Here is an 18,553-nt window from a genome sequence, read left to right on the forward strand (position 1 = left end):
CCGGCAGGCCAAATGATTATTTGTCGATTGCTAGATGAATCGTGGCAAGCCTAGTTGGTATTGAACCTTGTCTTTGTATGTGCGGTGATGGTGTGAATGACAAAGAAGACTTGTTCGTGTCAATATTCTGCTGTGTCGCACTTCCCAGGCTGTGCTGGGCCCCGCCTCGTGCAAAGCAGCTTAAAGAACCTCCTTCATTCTTCTTGATAGGACATCTGCCATAATTAGGCCACCCGCATGAAACAGCACAAAGATGCCCCTCTTTTCCCCGTAAAGAATTGCTTTCAACACGCTCATCACTTCACTGTCTTTGTACTTTGCTCGTGATTATGTAACACATTTTTTAACCTTAGCGTACTATGGAAATGTGAAGACGATGAAATGGCAGGCAAGTGAGAAGTACATTGTAAAGCTTTGCAGGACTTTGACTTTGTTACGTAACTTCCACGAGCCGCTCGGGTTGCACGCACATTAGATACTATTTATGCTATCCTAGATATGGAAAGGCTTAAGTGGCGGCATACTAGCCAGTGGCCATCATTAAGATGTAAACTGCACTCACGTGATGCATAATTCTCTGAATGTATGCATTTAATTTACTACGTTATTGGAAACCAAACCATTTCGAGAAATGTCTAGCTCTTTTGAATTATATACACACTTTATTGGTCATAATGCCATGCTTATTACTGATCCAAAATGGTCTACACGTGATAACGAGCGCCTTGGTTGGTTCGTTGCGCATCTCGTGCTTCCATATGTGATATCTCTGGCTCGCACTCAGTGCGCGAGGACACAAAGGGCAGCACCCTTGCGTTCATTGGTCGGGATCTTGATTGACTAAGCAAATGAGCCAATGGGTAGCCTCCCTCCTGTCTCGCCCCCTAGTCCCGTCACATTGGCCGCACTGGGCGACGTTAGTCCCGAACGCCGACGCGACTAGGACCGTAACGTGCGTTTTCCGCACTTATTGTTGGCAAAAACCGTACTTCATCGATCCAAAGACGGTTTAAGTACTTCTTGGAGAAGGAATCGAAAGAGGAAACAGCACGAGGAACGAGTGGGTGAGGAGGAAAAAAAGGACTTGGAACAAGGAGGATTCATGCGGGCTCGTTAGGTACGTGGTAAACGCTACTGCGCATGTGCTCAATGTTTAGCGTTTCTAAAGTCATTTCTACTTCATGCATTCGATCATTCCCTTTTAATGTGTGTTGTTGTTATTTTTTGTATTTAGTTGCGTACTTTTAAGGTGATCGTAAGTCCGTTAGTTGTTGCGTAAAAGAAAAGAACGCAAGCAACACACCCAAAGTCGCTGCCTTACATTTCATCGACCACCTCCCTATTTCTCTTAAAAACTCTTGAAAAATGACGATGAAAAACGTCCAAAGTGCCACACTTACATGAGCGATGTTATCGTAATGCCTCTTGACAGTTGCATAACTTTGGCGAGGCGATCACGCGCAGAACTAATTGGCTGCCAATGACAGTGATGGACGTCCAATCCATTTTGACGTGGGAGGATGGCAGCGAAAAAACGGTCGAGGGAAGGACATTTTTACTTTTAACTCATTGGCTACCAGTAACAAACGATATATTCGTGTCATATTGACAAATATCGTGTTGCTTTAAAATTGACAATTTATTCCACTAAAACAAATCAGACTAAAACACGCCCCTTTTCTACTAAATTACCACATATCATTTCAAATTTCAGTCTGCAAAATATCCAAAAACACGTTTTTTTGTGCGTTTTAACGAGATTTGCGTTAGTCGGGTGTATTTTGGACCATTTTGACGTCAAATAAAATCTGTCATCGCTTACTAGTACCAGTTAAGTTTATTACTAGCGTATCCTTCCATCCAAGCGCAATGTTTACGACCTTTTATGCGCTATTTCTATGTAGCTAACCACATATGCGCCCGTCCCCCCTTTTTTATTAAACGCGGCCTTTCGTTCCGCAGCATCCCCCCAACGAGGCTTTTCACCTTCCCCGATGGCGGCGACGGACGGCCGCAAATCACCCCGGCGAGACGACGAGTGCGAAAGAATGAAGACTAGCTAGACTTTATCCCATCTCCACCCATAGTAATTGCAGTTTGAAGGCATTTTTTTCTTTTGCTCTTCATTTTTTTTTTTTGGAGCATCTTTCCAGCAAACATGAGCACGGAAGGCTTCCAGTACCGAGCGCTTTACGACTACAAGAAGGAGCGTGAGGAGGACATTGACCTTCATGTGGGGGACACGCTCCTGGTGAGCAAGGGGGCCTTGGCCGGGTTGGCGTCCCTGGGTTACGCCGACGGTTTAGAGCAGAGGCCCGATGAGATCGGCTGGTTACCCGGTTTTAATGAGACTACGCAGGAGAAGGGCGACTTCCCGGGTACCTACGTGGAGTATGTGGGCAAGAAGCGCATCTCGCCACCTACGCCCAAGCCCCGCCCACTTCGCCCACTACCCGTGGCCCCGGCGGTGCCAAGGGCCGAAGCTGGTTCCGATTCAGAGCAAGGTAAGTCCTCAATTGTTGTTTGTTTATTCCTACTATGTCGCCATAGCTATAAAAAATGATAGTTTGGTATGTTTTTTTTAATTTTTTTTTATTTGATAGTTAATGGGGGAGAAATAAAAAGGGAGATCCGTTTTGGATGAGGTGCCCAATAGATGCTAAGTTGACAAAAAATGTTTTTTTTTTTTTTTTTTTTGTGGTTGCTTGTGAAATTCAGTTCCGGATTTGTTGAGTAACATTTTGTGCAAAAATTTGATCATTTCATTCCATAGTAAACAACTACTGTTTTTCACCTTTTAACTCTTAGTCAATTTCCCTACATTAAAAAGGCCTAAGTATTTTTTTGAAATTATTTTTTAATGAATCAAAATGAAACATTTGCAAACATAGTTATATAACAGAAAATAGTATTTTATAGGTGAGTCACTTACATGAGTCTACTTGCAAAAACTAATTGACTATTAAAGCAATGTGTCTTTTTTATAGCTCATCATTTTTTATTGTAATATAATATCTGACAACATCTAACCAATTTGGTTATATAACTGCATTCTTCCTAAAGATACATCACACTGTAGGGCGCAAAAAATAATCTAAAAACATGATTTTCAACAAAAAAAAAGCAATTACAGACACAGCACGTTTTATATGGACACAATAAATAAACTTTACAGAGTAAAGGAAAATTCCAATCACAGCAACAACAATGAAAATCATAACCTCAAATCAAATTTAGCACAAAATTTGTCAGTGACTGTGTTTTCACGATAGACTTTCAAAAAGGGGAATTTTCAAATGTTCTTTTCACTCCGCCTTCAAACCGCTGCTCTACTTTTATACGTCTCTGTTGGGTTATTAATACATTTCGAGGTATCGGCTCAATTCCTCCAAATCAGATGATGAAATTATGTGATGGGAAAAGAACTCTCAGAAAGGCGAAAAAAATTAAGGGAATTTATGTCAATAGTTATAGTTCTAACATATATTATCATATCGTCCAATACTATGGTCCATGCTATTTGTTAGTGTTTAATACAAGAAGAAAAGTGTCCGTGTTTATGGCAGTGCTGCTGCTAAATGGCTTGCTTATGCTAAACGCCAAAAGGGAAGTTCTGGCCTCGCGTGAGAGTCTTGGGAGGATCTTTTTTTATTTTTTTGGGTGGAGGGCTGTTTTGTGATTTATTGCACCCCCCGTTTTCTGCTGTTTGGACAACTTCCACTTGGGCTGCCTGCCGAGCTAGGGGGGTCTGGGAAAAAGGGGGCCATGGGGGCTTACTGGATTTCAGCACATGTAAAGAAAGCATCCGCTTCATTTGTTTTGTACCCAAAAACATGGAAAAGTACCCAAAAACATGGAAAAGTCCAAAAATGAGGCCCACTCACTTTTAAAAAAAATGGAGATTTTTTTGTGCTCAAGTTTAATAGTCAAATAGTTGTTGATTATTCATGGTAGGCATATTTTGAGTCGAAAATGAGTGTATTTTTCTTTTAAATGTGGATTTGTTCTTGGAATCTTTGAAATTCTGCACATCTAATGGCGATAATGCCGTTTCTGCTTTGTATGGTGCCGCGGAATGCCGCAGACGGAGCGGAATTTCTCTGGGTGGAACACGTCAAAGCATGTTTGAGATAAAGCGCTGCGGGCTAGATGGCTATTTGAAGATGCCGTTCGTTGTCTGGGTTTCGCTTACAGGCCAGGCGGACGGACCGCCACGCACGTTTTAAACTAGTGGTGGAAGGATTTAGCCCAGATTATTCAATCCCTGGGATTGGCCGTGTTGAGATTTGCGCGTGTGGCCGACCTCCAGAATCCTTTATATATCTAAAACAAGTTTATTTCAGCTTTTTTTAATATATATGTTTAGACAAAATGATTTTTGAACTAAAAACACTGAAAAAAATGATTAAAAAATTACAATTATTAATTTAAAAGGGGGGAAATCCGGAAATGTAATATACATCTATACTCTTCATTTTAATTTCATCCTAAAACAGAAAGTCAGCACTCATGATTTACTTTTCTGGGCCAAACGAAATGATGCAGTTGGCCAGATTTGGCCCCCAGGCCGCCACTTTGACACATGTGATGTATATAGTATTTTTTTCTAATGATTGATATATATGTATATGTTTTTGAAACAAATAAGTCCAGGTAAAAATGTAAGTGTTTTAGAGTGCGGGACACGTGTGGGTGTGAGGCGGTACTTGGTGGGGGGGGGGGGGGGGTGCGTTGTTTTGCGTTACATAACTATTCTGGCAACATTCATCATGGGCTGTCAAGGTAGTTAGCTAGCTAGCAGGAGTGCCATACTTTTTGATCTGTGGCGTGTTTCTCAGCGACCAATCCCCTGCAGCACCTCCCAGTTCGAATGTCCATGGCAGTTAAAGAGACAGGGAATTGACATTTGGCCACCCAATCACATGGCATAAAGAGACAAACAACCAATTACTTTATTTAGTGTCCAATCAGCCTTTTTGGAATGTGGGAGGAAAATGGAGTACCCAGAGAAAACCCACTCAGGCCCAGAGAGAACAAGAAAATACAGGTGGACCAACCTGGACTTGAACCCAGGACCCCAAAGCTGCGAGGCAGTCCCATCAACCGCTTGCCCCACCGTGTCGACATTTTTTTTTTTTTTTTGAGAAAAGTAAATAAGCAGTAAAAGCTCATTTGGAAGTGACGCCAGGTGGAAGGAAATTCTAACGTGGGCAACTCTTGGAGCCACACAGAGGAAGTTTTTATGCGCTCAACTCTTAATTCATAAAAAAAAGTCCAAAGCTTGTATTACGTCTGCTTTTTGGAATGACCAAAAGTCTTTCTTGTGGAAGCGCTTGCACATCTGGCAACGTTCAGAAGGCGGGCAACTCCCGAAAACGCCTGGCCGTGCCCGACTCCCTCATCTTGGCTTCAAAAGGGTTAAATCAGCCCCGCCAAAGACGTCAAAATGCTTTTTGGGCGCCATTTTGGAAGCCCATCAGTCGCCTTGACGGTGGCGTTGGATCTAGACACGGAATGCTTCCGAACGGAAGATTTCGGGATTTCCTTCCTTTTCGCGATCCGCCCTTCTGTGGCCGCCACGTGAGCATCGGCGCCGCCACCGCCACCCGTCCCATGTCACCGCCTGGAAGAAACAGTATAACCCGAAAATTGCGGTCTCCTCTATATTTATCCCCAGCACGCGCTATATTTAGCGTCTGGCCCAGTCTTGCCCACGCCGTCTGAAGTTCAGACATGCCGTTTGGCAGCGCCGTCCGCCCGTCGGCGTCCGTCTTTAGCCGCTTTGCACGGAGATGCCTTCCATTGCGACGCCCAGCGCGTGTTTAGACGCATTTATTCAATGTTCTAAATCGTACGCAGACGTGTTGACATCTTGACCATCTGTCTTTTAACTTATATGGTACAAGGGTTTAAAAAATAATAATAATAGTTTCTGAAAGTGCTCTACCGTACTCTCTGGACTATAAGTCGCACTTTTTTTCATAGAAAAACTAGGCCTGCATTGAATACTCAATTATAATGTTTGTTTTCTTCTCTGTTTGACCTCTGAAAGCTCATTAAGTTGTATTTTTAGTCTATGGTTATATAGTCTATGCTATTGGTGGTACATCTTATAGTCCGGAAAATGCGGGTTTGGCATTTTGATGCACTGCAAATTTTATTGGTGACTTTCTGGGATGCTTCTAGTTCATTTGTGTATTCTTTCAAAATTTTCAGCAGTTTTCCTGTCAGTTTTGAAACATTTTAAGGTTCATTATGAACTTTAAGGGCGCCATTTTGAAGACAAAATAAACAAATGTGATGGCAAATGGAGCAAAGTGCAGTGGTGCACGCGCTCTATTACACAACTCACAAACCTTTGGTGCTGCGTCCCCCCTGGCAAAAATTCATATGATTCACAACATACATTATAAATGAAGCAAAAAAAAAACCCTGGCGGCCCACTTCCAGCCCGCAGACTGCATATTTGACACCCCTTGGCGATCATGCGACCATGTTTGTTGTCAATTAATCACGCCGCCGTCCCGACTGTCGATTTAGTACACGTTGACCGCATACTCGGATTTCAGTACCAGGAAGAAACCCCCCCCGTCTGGCTTCTATCTCGTAGCCACCACGTGTCATGGCGGACATCTGCAACGTTAATGATTCACGCCAGGGCTTCGAAATGTTATCTCTCCAGTAAGGCGAGCTCAGATATTGCAGTATTTTTTTTTTAGGGGGAGGTTGGTGACTTTAAATAGAACTCCAGCTTGTGAATTAGTTTCTCAGAAAAAGTTGGATGACTGGTCAAGGGGGGCAAAAATGGTGTGCGATGGCAACGGGACGTCTATTTTGGGAAACTTTAGGCATTCCGTCTCAAAGTTCACGGCTTCTGAGAATAATCCCCCCCTGCCACCCACCCTAACTCCATCCCCCCCGCGTACACGCACACGCCTATTCCTTCACGCCGTTAACGTCTTCCAGATGAGCATCGAGCCTCGCTTTGGCGCGTTTGAATGCGGTCGCCAAAAACGTTCTTCACACGCAACATGGCGGCCTAAAGAGGAAGTGGCTTTGGATGAAGTGAATTCTGATTGGACCGTTTCATCGCTAACTTGGAAAGGACTGGCTTTAATTGCTCGAATAAAAAAAAAAAGGGAAGAAAAATGAGGGAGAGAATTTAGTTTGAAAGCAAAATATGCTTTCAAAGAAAGACTTCCATTCATATTTTTTTCGGGTTTTATTTTTTTGAAGTGAAGACAAGCCAGTCTTTCAGCAAAAAACTTTCTTGTACACACCTGGTACTAAAGATCTAACGTGGAAAAAAAAATATGGCTTACCTCACATCACAGCGAATTTATTTGCCTAACACCGTGCACTACTTTTTCATTTTTTTTTTTTTTTTTTAATGCCTTTGGAGAGCCGCCGATGTTCATTTTTCGACTTCCTGCCAGCTTGTAAGCAGCGTGCAGCGTTTCCTGTGTGTTATGGCTAACCACACTTTTTCCTCCCACTCTTTGTAAATGAACCGGCTTTTTTCTAAAGACAAAAATGTCTCATTATTAAATCTCATTTTTTATAGGCTTTTTTGTTTTCAGTCACATTTTACAAAGTCATCATTTTTATTTATTCCGAAGAAAATGATACAAAATAAAAAAAATCTATTTACAATTGAGACTGGGCCATAAAATATGTAAAAAAATATATATTTTGGAAGATGTCCATTATGCTTGGTGACCAAAACTTAATTACAAATAACACAAATTTATCCAATAAAATCCCTAAAAAAAATTAAAGTTCAGTTCACTACACCATAAGCATTTATATCCACACCATTTTAAAGATTTCAAATTGTCTAATAATCATCTTTTGTATTATTTATTCCAGGTTTATGGTTGCCAGATTTGACTGAGCAGTTTTCCCTTCCTGAAACGGCCCCGCCCCACCTGTCCCGTCTTCTCGACGTCATCGAGAGGAAAGGTAGGCTCCGTTTTGAACCCGAACCCACTTCGCCGATTTTGCCCTCTGATCTAAACCATCTCATATATTTCATTTTTTTTTCAAAGGTCTGGAGAACCCGACATTGTACAGAACCTTTACTGCGGGCGGTGGTCATGAAATCAGGCAGTATTTTGAATCAGGTAACTTTAACTTACATACCATATTTTCACAACTACAAGGCGCACCATCAATGAATGATAATTATATTTTTTTTCCATTTATAAAGCACACTGGATTATAAGGCGCCCTGTCTATTTTGGAGAAAATTTAAGACTTAAGTGCGCCTTATAGTCATGATATAAATACTGTATACACAAATGCTTTTTTTGGGGGAGGTGCTCAAGCCACCTCAGTTAATGAATTTACTCCTGTTACTCGTGAAAAGTTAGGAGTAAATCATAACCCATTGGATTGTCAAATAGCAGTATAAAAGTCAATATTTTGATTTGCTCGACTAGAAGAATAGATAATGTGTCGGTGAAAGGTTTAAAAAGGCAATTTGAAGTCATAGAATGGTCCAAAATTATAAATACCGTATTTTCACGACTATGAGACTACACTTAAAAGTCTTAAATTTTCTCCAAAATTGACAGGGCGCTTTATAATCCAGTGTGCTTTATATATGGGAAAAAAATAAAATGTCATTCATTGACAGTGCGCCTTATAGTCGTCAAAATACGGTAATAGTCTTTCAAGTTAGGCCATTAATATTATTATTAATATTATTATTATTTGAATTTTCTTTCAGATCCTTCGTCCGTGGATCTGGAGCAGCTGGAGCTCCCCAGCCTTTGCGACGGCGTACGGCGCTACCTCCAGGACCTCCCTCAGCCCATCGTCCCGACCGCCGTGTACACTCAGCTGGTGCACGCCGTCAAAGGTGAGCCATGGTATTGCCTTTCTCCCGGGAAAAAAGCGTCAAATTGTCCCACTGAAAAGAACGCCGAGTTCTCTAAGAGCAAACAAGCCGGACAAATGTTTCCAAACGGGTTTATCTTCTCTCCGCATTGAATAAACACTTTAGTTAACATTTGCCTTGTCGCCAGACAGTTGACTTAACTAGCAGATCCTTTTTTTGTTCAAAATAAAGCTGTTATTAGGAGTTTTTATTTATTTTTTGTCCTTCTCTTCATTACAGAGGTGTCCAATCCCGACGAGTGCGCCCAGCAACTCCGCCGTATCGCCAGCGCCCCCGGCCTGGCGCCGCAATATTGGCTGACCCTCCAGTGCGTGCTTCGCCACTTGGCCCGCGTCTGCCAAAGCGCCGCCAAGAACTTGTTGAGTGCTCGTACGCTGGGCGAGATCTTCAGCCCGGTTTTCTTCAGACAGCAGAGCACCAGGTGAGAGAGGGTTTGGTCTTTGTCCAGTTATTCTGGTTGTGACATCACAGCCATAATTAATGAGCATGTTTCGCTTAGTGGAGCTGAGCTAGTTAGCTAGTGTTGACAGAAAGATCACATGGCAACAAGTGAATAAAAGTGCTAGGAATAGATGCGACTCACTTTGGGTCTGATGTCATCTTCTGGTTAGATCATGATATCAAAGTGGCGGTTTGGGGGCCAAATCTGGCCCACTGCATCATTTTGAGTTTAGATGTACATTCTGATCTTGCCCTTTTTAAAATCAATCATTGCAATATTATTAATACTTTTCTTTAGTGTTTTTAGGTCAAAAAGCATTTTGGAAAATCTCAAAATTAATATACAAATATTTTACATTTTTCACAAAACTAGATTAAAAGACATTTCCAGTACTAAGAGAAAAAAAGCTCAAATAAAAATTGTTTCAGATCTATTAATACAGACTTTAGTTCTTTTAATCCAATTTAGAAAAATAAAAAATAAGCTAGATCATTATCAATCATAACTAGGCCTTTTACACTTCTTTTTTTAAATACAAATTTGTATACAAAATGTGCTGTGCTCATCACATTTCTTTCAGTAGCGCTGCCAAAAACGACAAATTTGATCATTTCATAATCATCAGATGACGACTTCTCCTCCCACGCCCCTTTTTCATTAAGATTCCAACTTTTCCTTTGTCATTTTTCCAATCATTCCCACATAATATCAACATTCAAATTTTAACAAACTAACATTTTCCCTTTCCTATTCCAGCTGTGAGCCCAGCCTGGATGCCCACGTGAGAATCATCGAAGTTCTTCTGTCCAGCGAATGGACCGAAAATCAAGCGGCACCAGGTACATTTCCCACTTGTGTAACGTTGACCTCAAACTAGAGGACTTTAGTCTTAACGGGTTAACATCGCTCCACCTGGCCTTCCGCATTTGGCCCAGCCAGATCTCTCAAACGAGATGAAAGCGCCCGCGGGAAAAGGCCAACGGCACTGGCAGTCACCTCAGGTGCTCAGCGGGCGCTTGACACGCGCACATAATTGCACATATTTAAGTGAAAGGCCTATGTGTGTGTGTGCACGCCTCCTCCCGGCCACCGCCGCTCTATTTTAAGCCGGCGACAAAAGGTCCACTTAGATTTGGTTGGCCGGAAAGCCCGGCCTGCCACAGAGCGCCCCTTGTTCAGCCCCAGCCGCCTCCTAGTTGCGAGCCCACCCCCCTAAAAACCAGCTCAGCAAATATTTGAAAGTTTGCAAGTTAATCATAAGCTGCCTCCTCTTCTCCAAACATAGAGAGGGCGGGGAAGTCCGGCAGACAGACTAGAGAGAGAGAAACTCTGCTCACATGCAACTTGCAGTCAAGCAGCCGCAGCTAATCATTAGCGTGGACACGTTAGGTACGCTAACTGACACGGGTTAGCTGGATTCTAGCACGGCGTGGTGGACACGCATATCTACGTTATGATCGTGTACCACGGGAGCTGAATTGGATTTATTTTTTATTTTTGGACTCTTTAAATTTGGCCATTGCAAAGGCAAGACGTCAAAGGGGGGAGAGGAATATGCACAACTTGCAACGTAAGTTTTTGTGGTATTAGTGCATGGGGAAATGGGAGGGTGATGTAGGGTAACATACATTTTTGAGGTGAAAGATGATGATTTTTTTTGGTTGAGTGGTCGCTGTGGGGATGATTGGAATTGCATTGGCATTTTTTGTGTTTGTTGTCATGATTGAGGGAAAGTTTGCTGTTTTTTTGGTTATTTTGGAAGAATAAGGTAACCTAACATTATGTTTTGGGTCATGTGGGCCATTATGTTTACACTTATGGATGACTTAACCCAAAATGTGAACTTGAGGGCTCAGTTAGCACTATTTTGATATCATTTTCAAGTAAGTATATACATTAAATTATTGATTACAGCAAAAAAATAATTCTCACTCAAAATTATAACAGCATTTGTTATGTTTGTGTTAATAGTGAACATTGTCCATTTTTAAAAATAGTTTAATAGTTTAAAATAAGTATAATTTTTAAAACTAACCAAAATATTCAGTAGTATTTACCTTTGCATTTTTGTCAAATTATTTGACATGACTTCTCTTTTAATAGATATTTAAAGTAAGAAAATATAACTTGAAAAACTAGAATTGTGACATCAATTTCTGGTTAATTGATTGACAGCAAAGGACAAACATACATTTGCATTTCCCAATTAAAATAGATTGGACGTCTTGTACTGTCAATGGCAGCCCATAGTACAGTGGAAGTGTCATTGTGAGGGACACTTGGATCTTGTGTTGTTGTTGTTGTTGTTATTGACAGTTTATATGGTAGAAATGAGGACAAAATAGTTTGGACATCTTGTAGCCCACTTGGCTTGAGCGTGTTTAATTCCAAATTGAAACATTGCCCCCTTTTTTTTCCTTTTTTAAATACCACCGACAACCCAACAATTTGCCGGGTTGTCGACCTGACCCGTGTCAAACCTTCTCAGGTGCTAATTTGAGCATGGCGCTTTCGCGACCCGACTACATTCCCCTTGGCCCGTTCCACCTTTCCAAGAAGCGCCGTCTATTTTAGCGGCGCTCAGGAAATGGAGGCGGTTATCCGTGTCACGCCGCGGGATTACCGGCGTATTTCCGAGCCCCGTGCGGGTGGGGGGAGGGATTTAAACGCGCCGTGCGGACGTGCCTCGCCGCAGCGCCGATAGCTTTGCTTTGTGTGCAATGACAAGCTGGCGAGGGGAGGGGTGGGGAGATGTCGGGTGGGAGGAGTCAAGTAGGCAGCGAGATCGAGAGAGAGAGAGAACGCCAGGCAGGCAGAGGACGATGTCAGACGCACGCCGCCGCACGACGCCCGGAACATTATAAGCGTTATTTTGTGATCCCATCTGGTGCTTTTTGGGTTGACCATTAAAGCTAAAAAGGAGAAAAAGCTGGGTTTTTTTTGGGATGCCTTCATGGCCGCGGGGAAATGAGAGATGCCCAAGCGCCCGGTGACACGGCTGCCGCCTGATTGGCTACGGTGAGTGATGCAACGCGTTACCGAGCAGGATCCCTTTAATGGATTCCCTTTTTTTTTAATGTGCTTTGCCATGTGACCCATCGTTACAGAAAGAAAGGCGTGTTGCATTCATTTAATGGCTTGAGAAATGGGAAAATAGGGATGTTAGAAAGTGGACAAACTGCACGGGATTCCATTGTGTGTATGTGTTAAAGTGGTGAGTTTAAATAGAGTGGCGACCAATCTGCTGTGTCGGTTTGATCGCCGACGATCGACCGGTTGTTAAAGGATAGGACGTTTGTGGACATCAGTGACTTGATTTATGAACTAATGTCATAGCAGAGTTGGTGATGTGTTTACTTGGAGTCGTTGTTTTCAGTGCTGAAATGGTAAAGTTGCTTAGCCAATGAGGTTTGAGGTCTAAGTTGATGGATAAAGATTGAAAATTGAGTTTTTTTAGCTGCTGGATGATGGAAAAATTGGATTTTTAATGTTGTAGCAAGAGCAGGAAGGCCCGTTTACCACAAACGCCTTCAGTTAAAAATAGAACGCTACCTTTCGTGCCGCCAGTGAAACTGTTGGCCCGCCGTCACAGATTTAAGATGATTTCCGCCGTACACAATGTTCCCACGGCTCGCACGCCATCGCTGTCGCGAGCTCGCCAGCTGTCATCCAAACTCGGATTGAGACTCGGCTAACGCAGCAGAATTTGTTTTCCGGCATGCGTGGCCACGTCTGCCCGGTCTGACCGTCAATAAATGAGGTGGATCAATGGCCCTTGAGTGGATGGAGCACCTAATTGGTGCCTGCAAATGGCTTCTTTGAGTGCACGTCCTTCCGGTAAAGTCTGTGTTGGGATAGTTGAATAATCAGCAAAAAAAAAGATGAATTTATTGTCAAATCGATTTGACTGATTGCAAATATTGCCTTTTGATTTTTCATAACAATAATCCTCTTCTTCCATCAAGGATGACAGATATTTGAATATTTTCCCCTATTTGTGTTATAGTTAAAAAAGCAGTAGTGTTAATTTAAATCAAAACATGTTCATCCCAAATAAATAATCATACATTTAATCCTTTTCAGCTCTACCTCCAAAGCCGCCCAAACCCGTCCCCGTCGCTAACAACGTCCACAACAACAGCATGGCCCTGCAGGACGCAGAATGGTACTGGGGCGACATCTCCCGCGAGGAGGTCAACGAAAAGCTGCGTGACACGGCCGACGGTACCTTCCTGGTTCGCGACGCCTCCACAAAGATGCACGGCGACTACACGTTGACGCTCAGGTAATCCATCTCCCTCGCCGACAATTGCGGCCCCGACCATCCCGACCGACGTCTCACTCTCGTCTATGGCGCTCTTAGGAAAGGCGGCAACAACAAGCTGATCAAAATTTTCCACCGCGACGGAAAATACGGCTTCTCCGACCCGCTCACCTTCAGCTCCGTGGTGGAGCTCATCAACCACTACCGTAATGAGTCGTTAGCGCAGTACAACCCAAAGTTGGATGTCAAGCTACTCTACCCAGTTTCCAAGCACCAGCAGGTAATTAACAAATAACAAATAAAAGCATGATGACCAGATATTGGCGAGCAACGAGTTAAGAAAAAAGATGGCGTTTTGCTTTTAGGACCAGGTGGTTAAAGAAGACAACATCGAAGCGGTGGGCCGGAAACTTTGCGAGTACCACCAGCAGTTCCAAGAGAAAAACAAGGAATATGACCGACTGTATGAAGAGTACACGAGGACTTCGCAGGTAAGTGGCGGGCATGAAAGAAGCGTACGCCTCAAAATTATTGGTGAATATTTTTATTAAAACGTGTGTATGTCTTGCTCCCGCAGGAAATCCAAATGAAGAGGACGGCCATCGAGGCGTTCAATGAGACCATCAAAATCTTCGAGGAGCAATGTCAAACGCAAGAGCGATACAGCAAGGAGTACATTGAGAAGTTTAGGAGGGAAGGCAATGACAAGGAGATTCAAAGGTAGGGATGAATGTTTTATTGAAAAATATGACAACACATAGACATTGTAAAGTGTCAGCATTGTTACATTGAGGTTAATGGCTAAAGACATTGAAATTAAAGCACAATTGTGAGGCATTTCCGTGTTGGTTTTTGGGTACTGAGAGTTCACTTAAGATACATTTATGTGCTTGCTTCCTTTTCACTTTGGCTCATTTCCCGTTGAAGTCTTTCTGGGTCGCTTTCAGGTCATTCCTGTACATTTGGAGTCTTTTCACGTTCATTTTGGGCCAAAAAAAGATGAAGAATGAGTTAAAATTGTTTAATTAAGGGGGAAAGTCCATTAAATGTTATGCAAAATTGAAAATGTTGGTACCGTCATCGTGTCCTTCTCTTGAAAGTTGATCTAAAAGGCGGCGTCTTCTTCTTTCAGGATCATGGGCAATTACGAGAAACTCAAATCCAGGATCAGCGAGATCGTGGACAGCAAAAGTCGGCTAGAAGAGGACCTGAAAAAGCAGGCGGCCGACTACCGTGAGATCGACAAGCGGATGAACAGCATCAAGCCAGATCTCATCCAGCTCCGCAAGACTAGAGACCAGTACCTCATGTAAGTGCTCACCAAATGTATTGGCATTTTCAGAAGCAGGGCAAAAACCCCACCAAAGCGTAGAAATGACTGCAAATTTTCATCTCCCGTATCCGCCGTGGTCTTTCTCAGGTGGCTGACCCAAAAGGGCGTCCGGCAGAAGAAGCTGAATGACTGGCTGGGAATCAAGAACGACAACACCGAAGAGTAAGTGAGGCTCACCCGCCCTGACCAATCCCGTCGTTAATGTTTACTGACATCTCATTGATTCTCCTCGCAGTCAATATTCCATGGTGGAAGACGACGAAGACCTGCCACATCACGACGAGCGCTCCTGGAAGTTGGGCAACATCAACCGGCTGCAGGCCGAGGCGCTTCTCCAGGGCAAGCCAGACGGAACATTCCTGGTGCGGGAGAGCAGCAAGGCCGGCTGCTACGCCTGCAGCGTCGTGTACGTAGTAGCCCTAGTTACAATGTTTTCAATACACAAGTACACATACATAATATATACCACCCAAACCCTTAAAATATACACACACAGAAATATTACCTGCCATTGATGACCGGACGTCCATTAAATATTCAACAAGCCGATTAGAGGTCCCCTTGGTGTGACCGGACGTTTGGTCGCCCGGATGTTTGGTCGCCCGGATGTTTGGTCGCGCGGACATTTGGTCAAAAAACTCAAAACGTCTTATTTCTGTAATGGGGGAGAAGAGTATGTTTTAATCACAAGGGTATTAATATTGAACTTTTTCCCACTCAACTGTGATCTAACCTGTTGTCTCTCCCCGTGCAGCGTGGACGGCGAGGTGAAGCACTGCGTCATCAACAAGACGCCGTCGGGCTTTGGTTTCGCCGAGCCGTACAACCTCTACGGCTCACTGAAGGAACTGGTCCTCCACTACCAGCATACTTCTCTGGTGCAGCACAACGACTCTCTGAATGTGACCCTCGCTTACCCCGTCTACACTCAGCAGAGACGGTGAGGCGGGTTTGGGGGCAATTCAAAGAGGGGGGGCAGGTGCTAACACGGAGGCAGAGGACGCCGGAAGGAAGCTTTTTCGGCGAGCGGCTGACGAGCCCGAATGTACTTTTTTGATCCTCTTCGAAGCGGGTTGGAGCGGCGCCCCCCGCTGGCCGGTTAAACCCCCCAGCCCCAAGTCACTTTACCTAAAAAACACAAAAAAAACTCTCAAAGGATCGCCATCGGTGACGCAAAGCTAACCCTGACTTTTTTCTTTTTTTTTTGGGATGTTGCGTGTTTGTGAGCGACTGCGTGAGGGCTGCCAGTTATTGGGATCGTCAGCTGTTCGATTAGCTTTGCATACCAGTCGGCTAATTAGGTCACAGGTAAATCAAGATATTTTCTCATTGTTGCAAATATATATGAGAGTTAATTGTTCACACTTTGTTTTAATTTAAGTTTATTAAATAAAAGTATTTTATTAAAATAATATGTTGCCAAGTTTAATTTTTTTTTTTACTGATTTTTCCATATTTGTTTTGAAACGGCAAGTTATTTGCAGATATACAGCAGAAAACAAAAATCCTTATTTGTAAAAGTATCCCCCAAAACATTTTTTTCTTAAAAATCCCATTTAAAAAAATGGCAATTGCCTATGACTTACCAAACCTAAAAATAAACCAAAAAAACAAAACTGACTAATAAAATTGTCAACTAATTTGATAACAGATGAGTCTATCAACTGTGGCAGCCCTAGATGTGTGAAAGAGGAAGTTGTGTGAGGAAATTGTCCATGTGACCAAAACTCAAATGAGTGGCGTGTACGTATGTGTGTGTGTGTATGCGTATACTCACTGGTATAAACTGTCAAATAAGCAGACGTGGATCAGCTGATCGATGTAGCATAATGGCACTTTTTTAAAGCCTTTTTTTGGTTCCTTTTGGACGAGTCCTATGGACTTTTTTTTGCAGGGGGCTGTGGAACAATGAACCAAGTGCACCAAAGCGGACAAAAAAAGAGAAAACCAACAAAAAAAGGTTCCATTTGAGTTGCTTTTTTTTCTTTCCTGATCTGCTATGCAATTCAGGGTTTCCCCCAGAAAACTTGCAAAGCCTGGTGACAGAAAATAGAAATAGAAATGTTAATCTGAGAGAAATTTGTGTCATTAGGATTTATGACACTTAAAAGGTGCTACGAAATGATCATCAGAAAAAAACAATGACCGCAACTACTGTTTGTTAATGTAGTTTACATGTTGGCTGTTTTAACATATAATTATTTTGCCCAAAAAGAGAATTGTGATCTAATTTTATAGTTAAGATGTTTTTGTCACTTTTTTTTGCGTCCAAATTATGGGCTGTTCTCATCTTTAAGTCACTTGCTTGAATTTCATAGCACCTTTAAATGCACAGTCTTACAAAATGGCCGGTTCTTGAAATACTGTAACATACGATGCGATCGGCACACGTTGAGATGTCGCCATTGTGCTTTTAAACATGTCAGCAGTTGCGGTTAAAGAGTTTTATTTTGTAGCAGTGTTTCAGTCTAGTGGAAGGGATGGCATCCCACCGGGTTTATAAAGTGCTGGGGGGAACCCTGCATTTTTGTTTGTCTTCACTCTGTTGCAAACTGCGATATAAGCTTGTGTAAATATCCACGAGGGTATTTTTTTAAATGCCGCCAACGTATGATTTTTTTCCTGTTTTTTTTTAAGAATAATAATAGTCAGACTTTACTATTAACGACGGCAAAAGCTATTTTATTATTCCTGCGTTGCTTTCAAACTGCTAGCATTCGCAGGTTGCTTCACTCAGAAATGCGCTTGATGCCGAAGAACACCACAGTATAGATTTATTTTCATAGAAATATATATGCATAGAACTATATCATATGTTCCCCAAATTAGAGATTTAAAATTAACATCCATGATTCACTTCAATATTTTTCTGTATCAGAAATTGAAACGTGTACTCCGGGTGCATTCGCTCATTTCGTCCCTCCACCACCATTGAGACTTTATGGAAAAAATGTAACGACTCAAAAATGAATGAATGAATAAGCATTTTCATCTATTGATAAGTTAGCATTGGCTTTAACTCATTCACTCACAGCCAGGTCCCAAGATATACGCTGTGGTAGTTAGTAAAAGAGGGAAATTGATATTGACGGCAATAGAAGTCCAATCCATTTCAACTAGGAGTTATGTCAGGTCGGAAATTTATAATACTAACAAAGAAAAAAATATTAAATTGCTTAAGCAAAATACACAGGGGCAATAGGCATGTGATTTCTTTTCAATTGTTTTATTACTCTTGGCTTTATTTCATTTTTTTTAAATAATTGTTTTCCTCTGTTGAATCCTTTAATTTAATGTTATTTTTTTGCCCATTGTAAAATACTAATACTAGAAAAAATGTCAAAGGAGAGCCCCAAAATATGACATTTACCATTAATGGCGCCCAAACGTCCAATCCAGTGAATGTGCAAATTTGACATGTGACATTTTTGTTTCACTTTTTTCATCAAGCTGCAAATGTCTGGCTTTTCACGTTATGATGTATGATGATGATTTTTGAAAAATAGTTTCCTCAGCAATCGAGCACCAATTTTTTTGTTGTTTTTCCTTGACTTTGTACAAGTACGGACAATTTTGGGGCCGTAAGGTTCCGGTTGCTTTTGGGTTAATTGG

At 42.3% G+C, this 18,553-nt stretch overlaps 1 protein-coding gene across 3 annotated transcripts; it reads left to right on the forward strand.

Moving 5' to 3' along the window:
• Positions 1-1,945: 1,945 nt before the first annotated feature.
• pik3r1 (phosphoinositide-3-kinase, regulatory subunit 1 (alpha)) lies at positions 1,946-18,470 on the forward strand. 3 transcript variants are annotated; one of them, XM_077737747.1, is made up of 14 exons: positions 1,946-2,504; positions 7,870-7,962; positions 8,049-8,123; positions 8,732-8,863; positions 9,122-9,323; positions 10,101-10,183; positions 13,428-13,629; positions 13,708-13,888; positions 13,974-14,099; positions 14,186-14,328; positions 14,741-14,917; positions 15,029-15,103; positions 15,177-15,347; positions 15,696-18,470. In XM_077737747.1, exons 1-14 carry the CDS (start codon positions 2,159-2,161, stop codon positions 15,883-15,885), a joined length of 2,196 nt encoding a protein of 731 aa, XP_077593873.1. In that variant the 5' UTR covers positions 1,946-2,158; the 3' UTR covers positions 15,886-18,470. The 3 variants fall into 3 exon arrangements, with proteins under 3 accessions (XP_077593873.1, XP_077593874.1, XP_077593875.1); XM_077737748.1 differs by lacking the exons at positions 1,946-2,504; positions 7,870-7,962; positions 8,049-8,123; ... (1 more) ...; positions 9,122-9,323; positions 10,101-10,183 and adding an exon at positions 10,716-10,914; XM_077737749.1 differs by lacking the exons at positions 1,946-2,504; positions 7,870-7,962; positions 8,049-8,123; ... (1 more) ...; positions 9,122-9,323; positions 10,101-10,183 and adding an exon at positions 12,128-12,362.
• The last annotated feature ends 83 nt before the right edge of the window (positions 18,471-18,553 follow it).

This window comes from Stigmatopora nigra, chromosome 17 (assembly GCF_051989575.1).
Source record: "Stigmatopora nigra isolate UIUO_SnigA chromosome 17, RoL_Snig_1.1, whole genome shotgun sequence".
Classification (NCBI taxonomy): Eukaryota; Metazoa; Chordata; class Actinopteri; order Syngnathiformes; family Syngnathidae; genus Stigmatopora; species Stigmatopora nigra.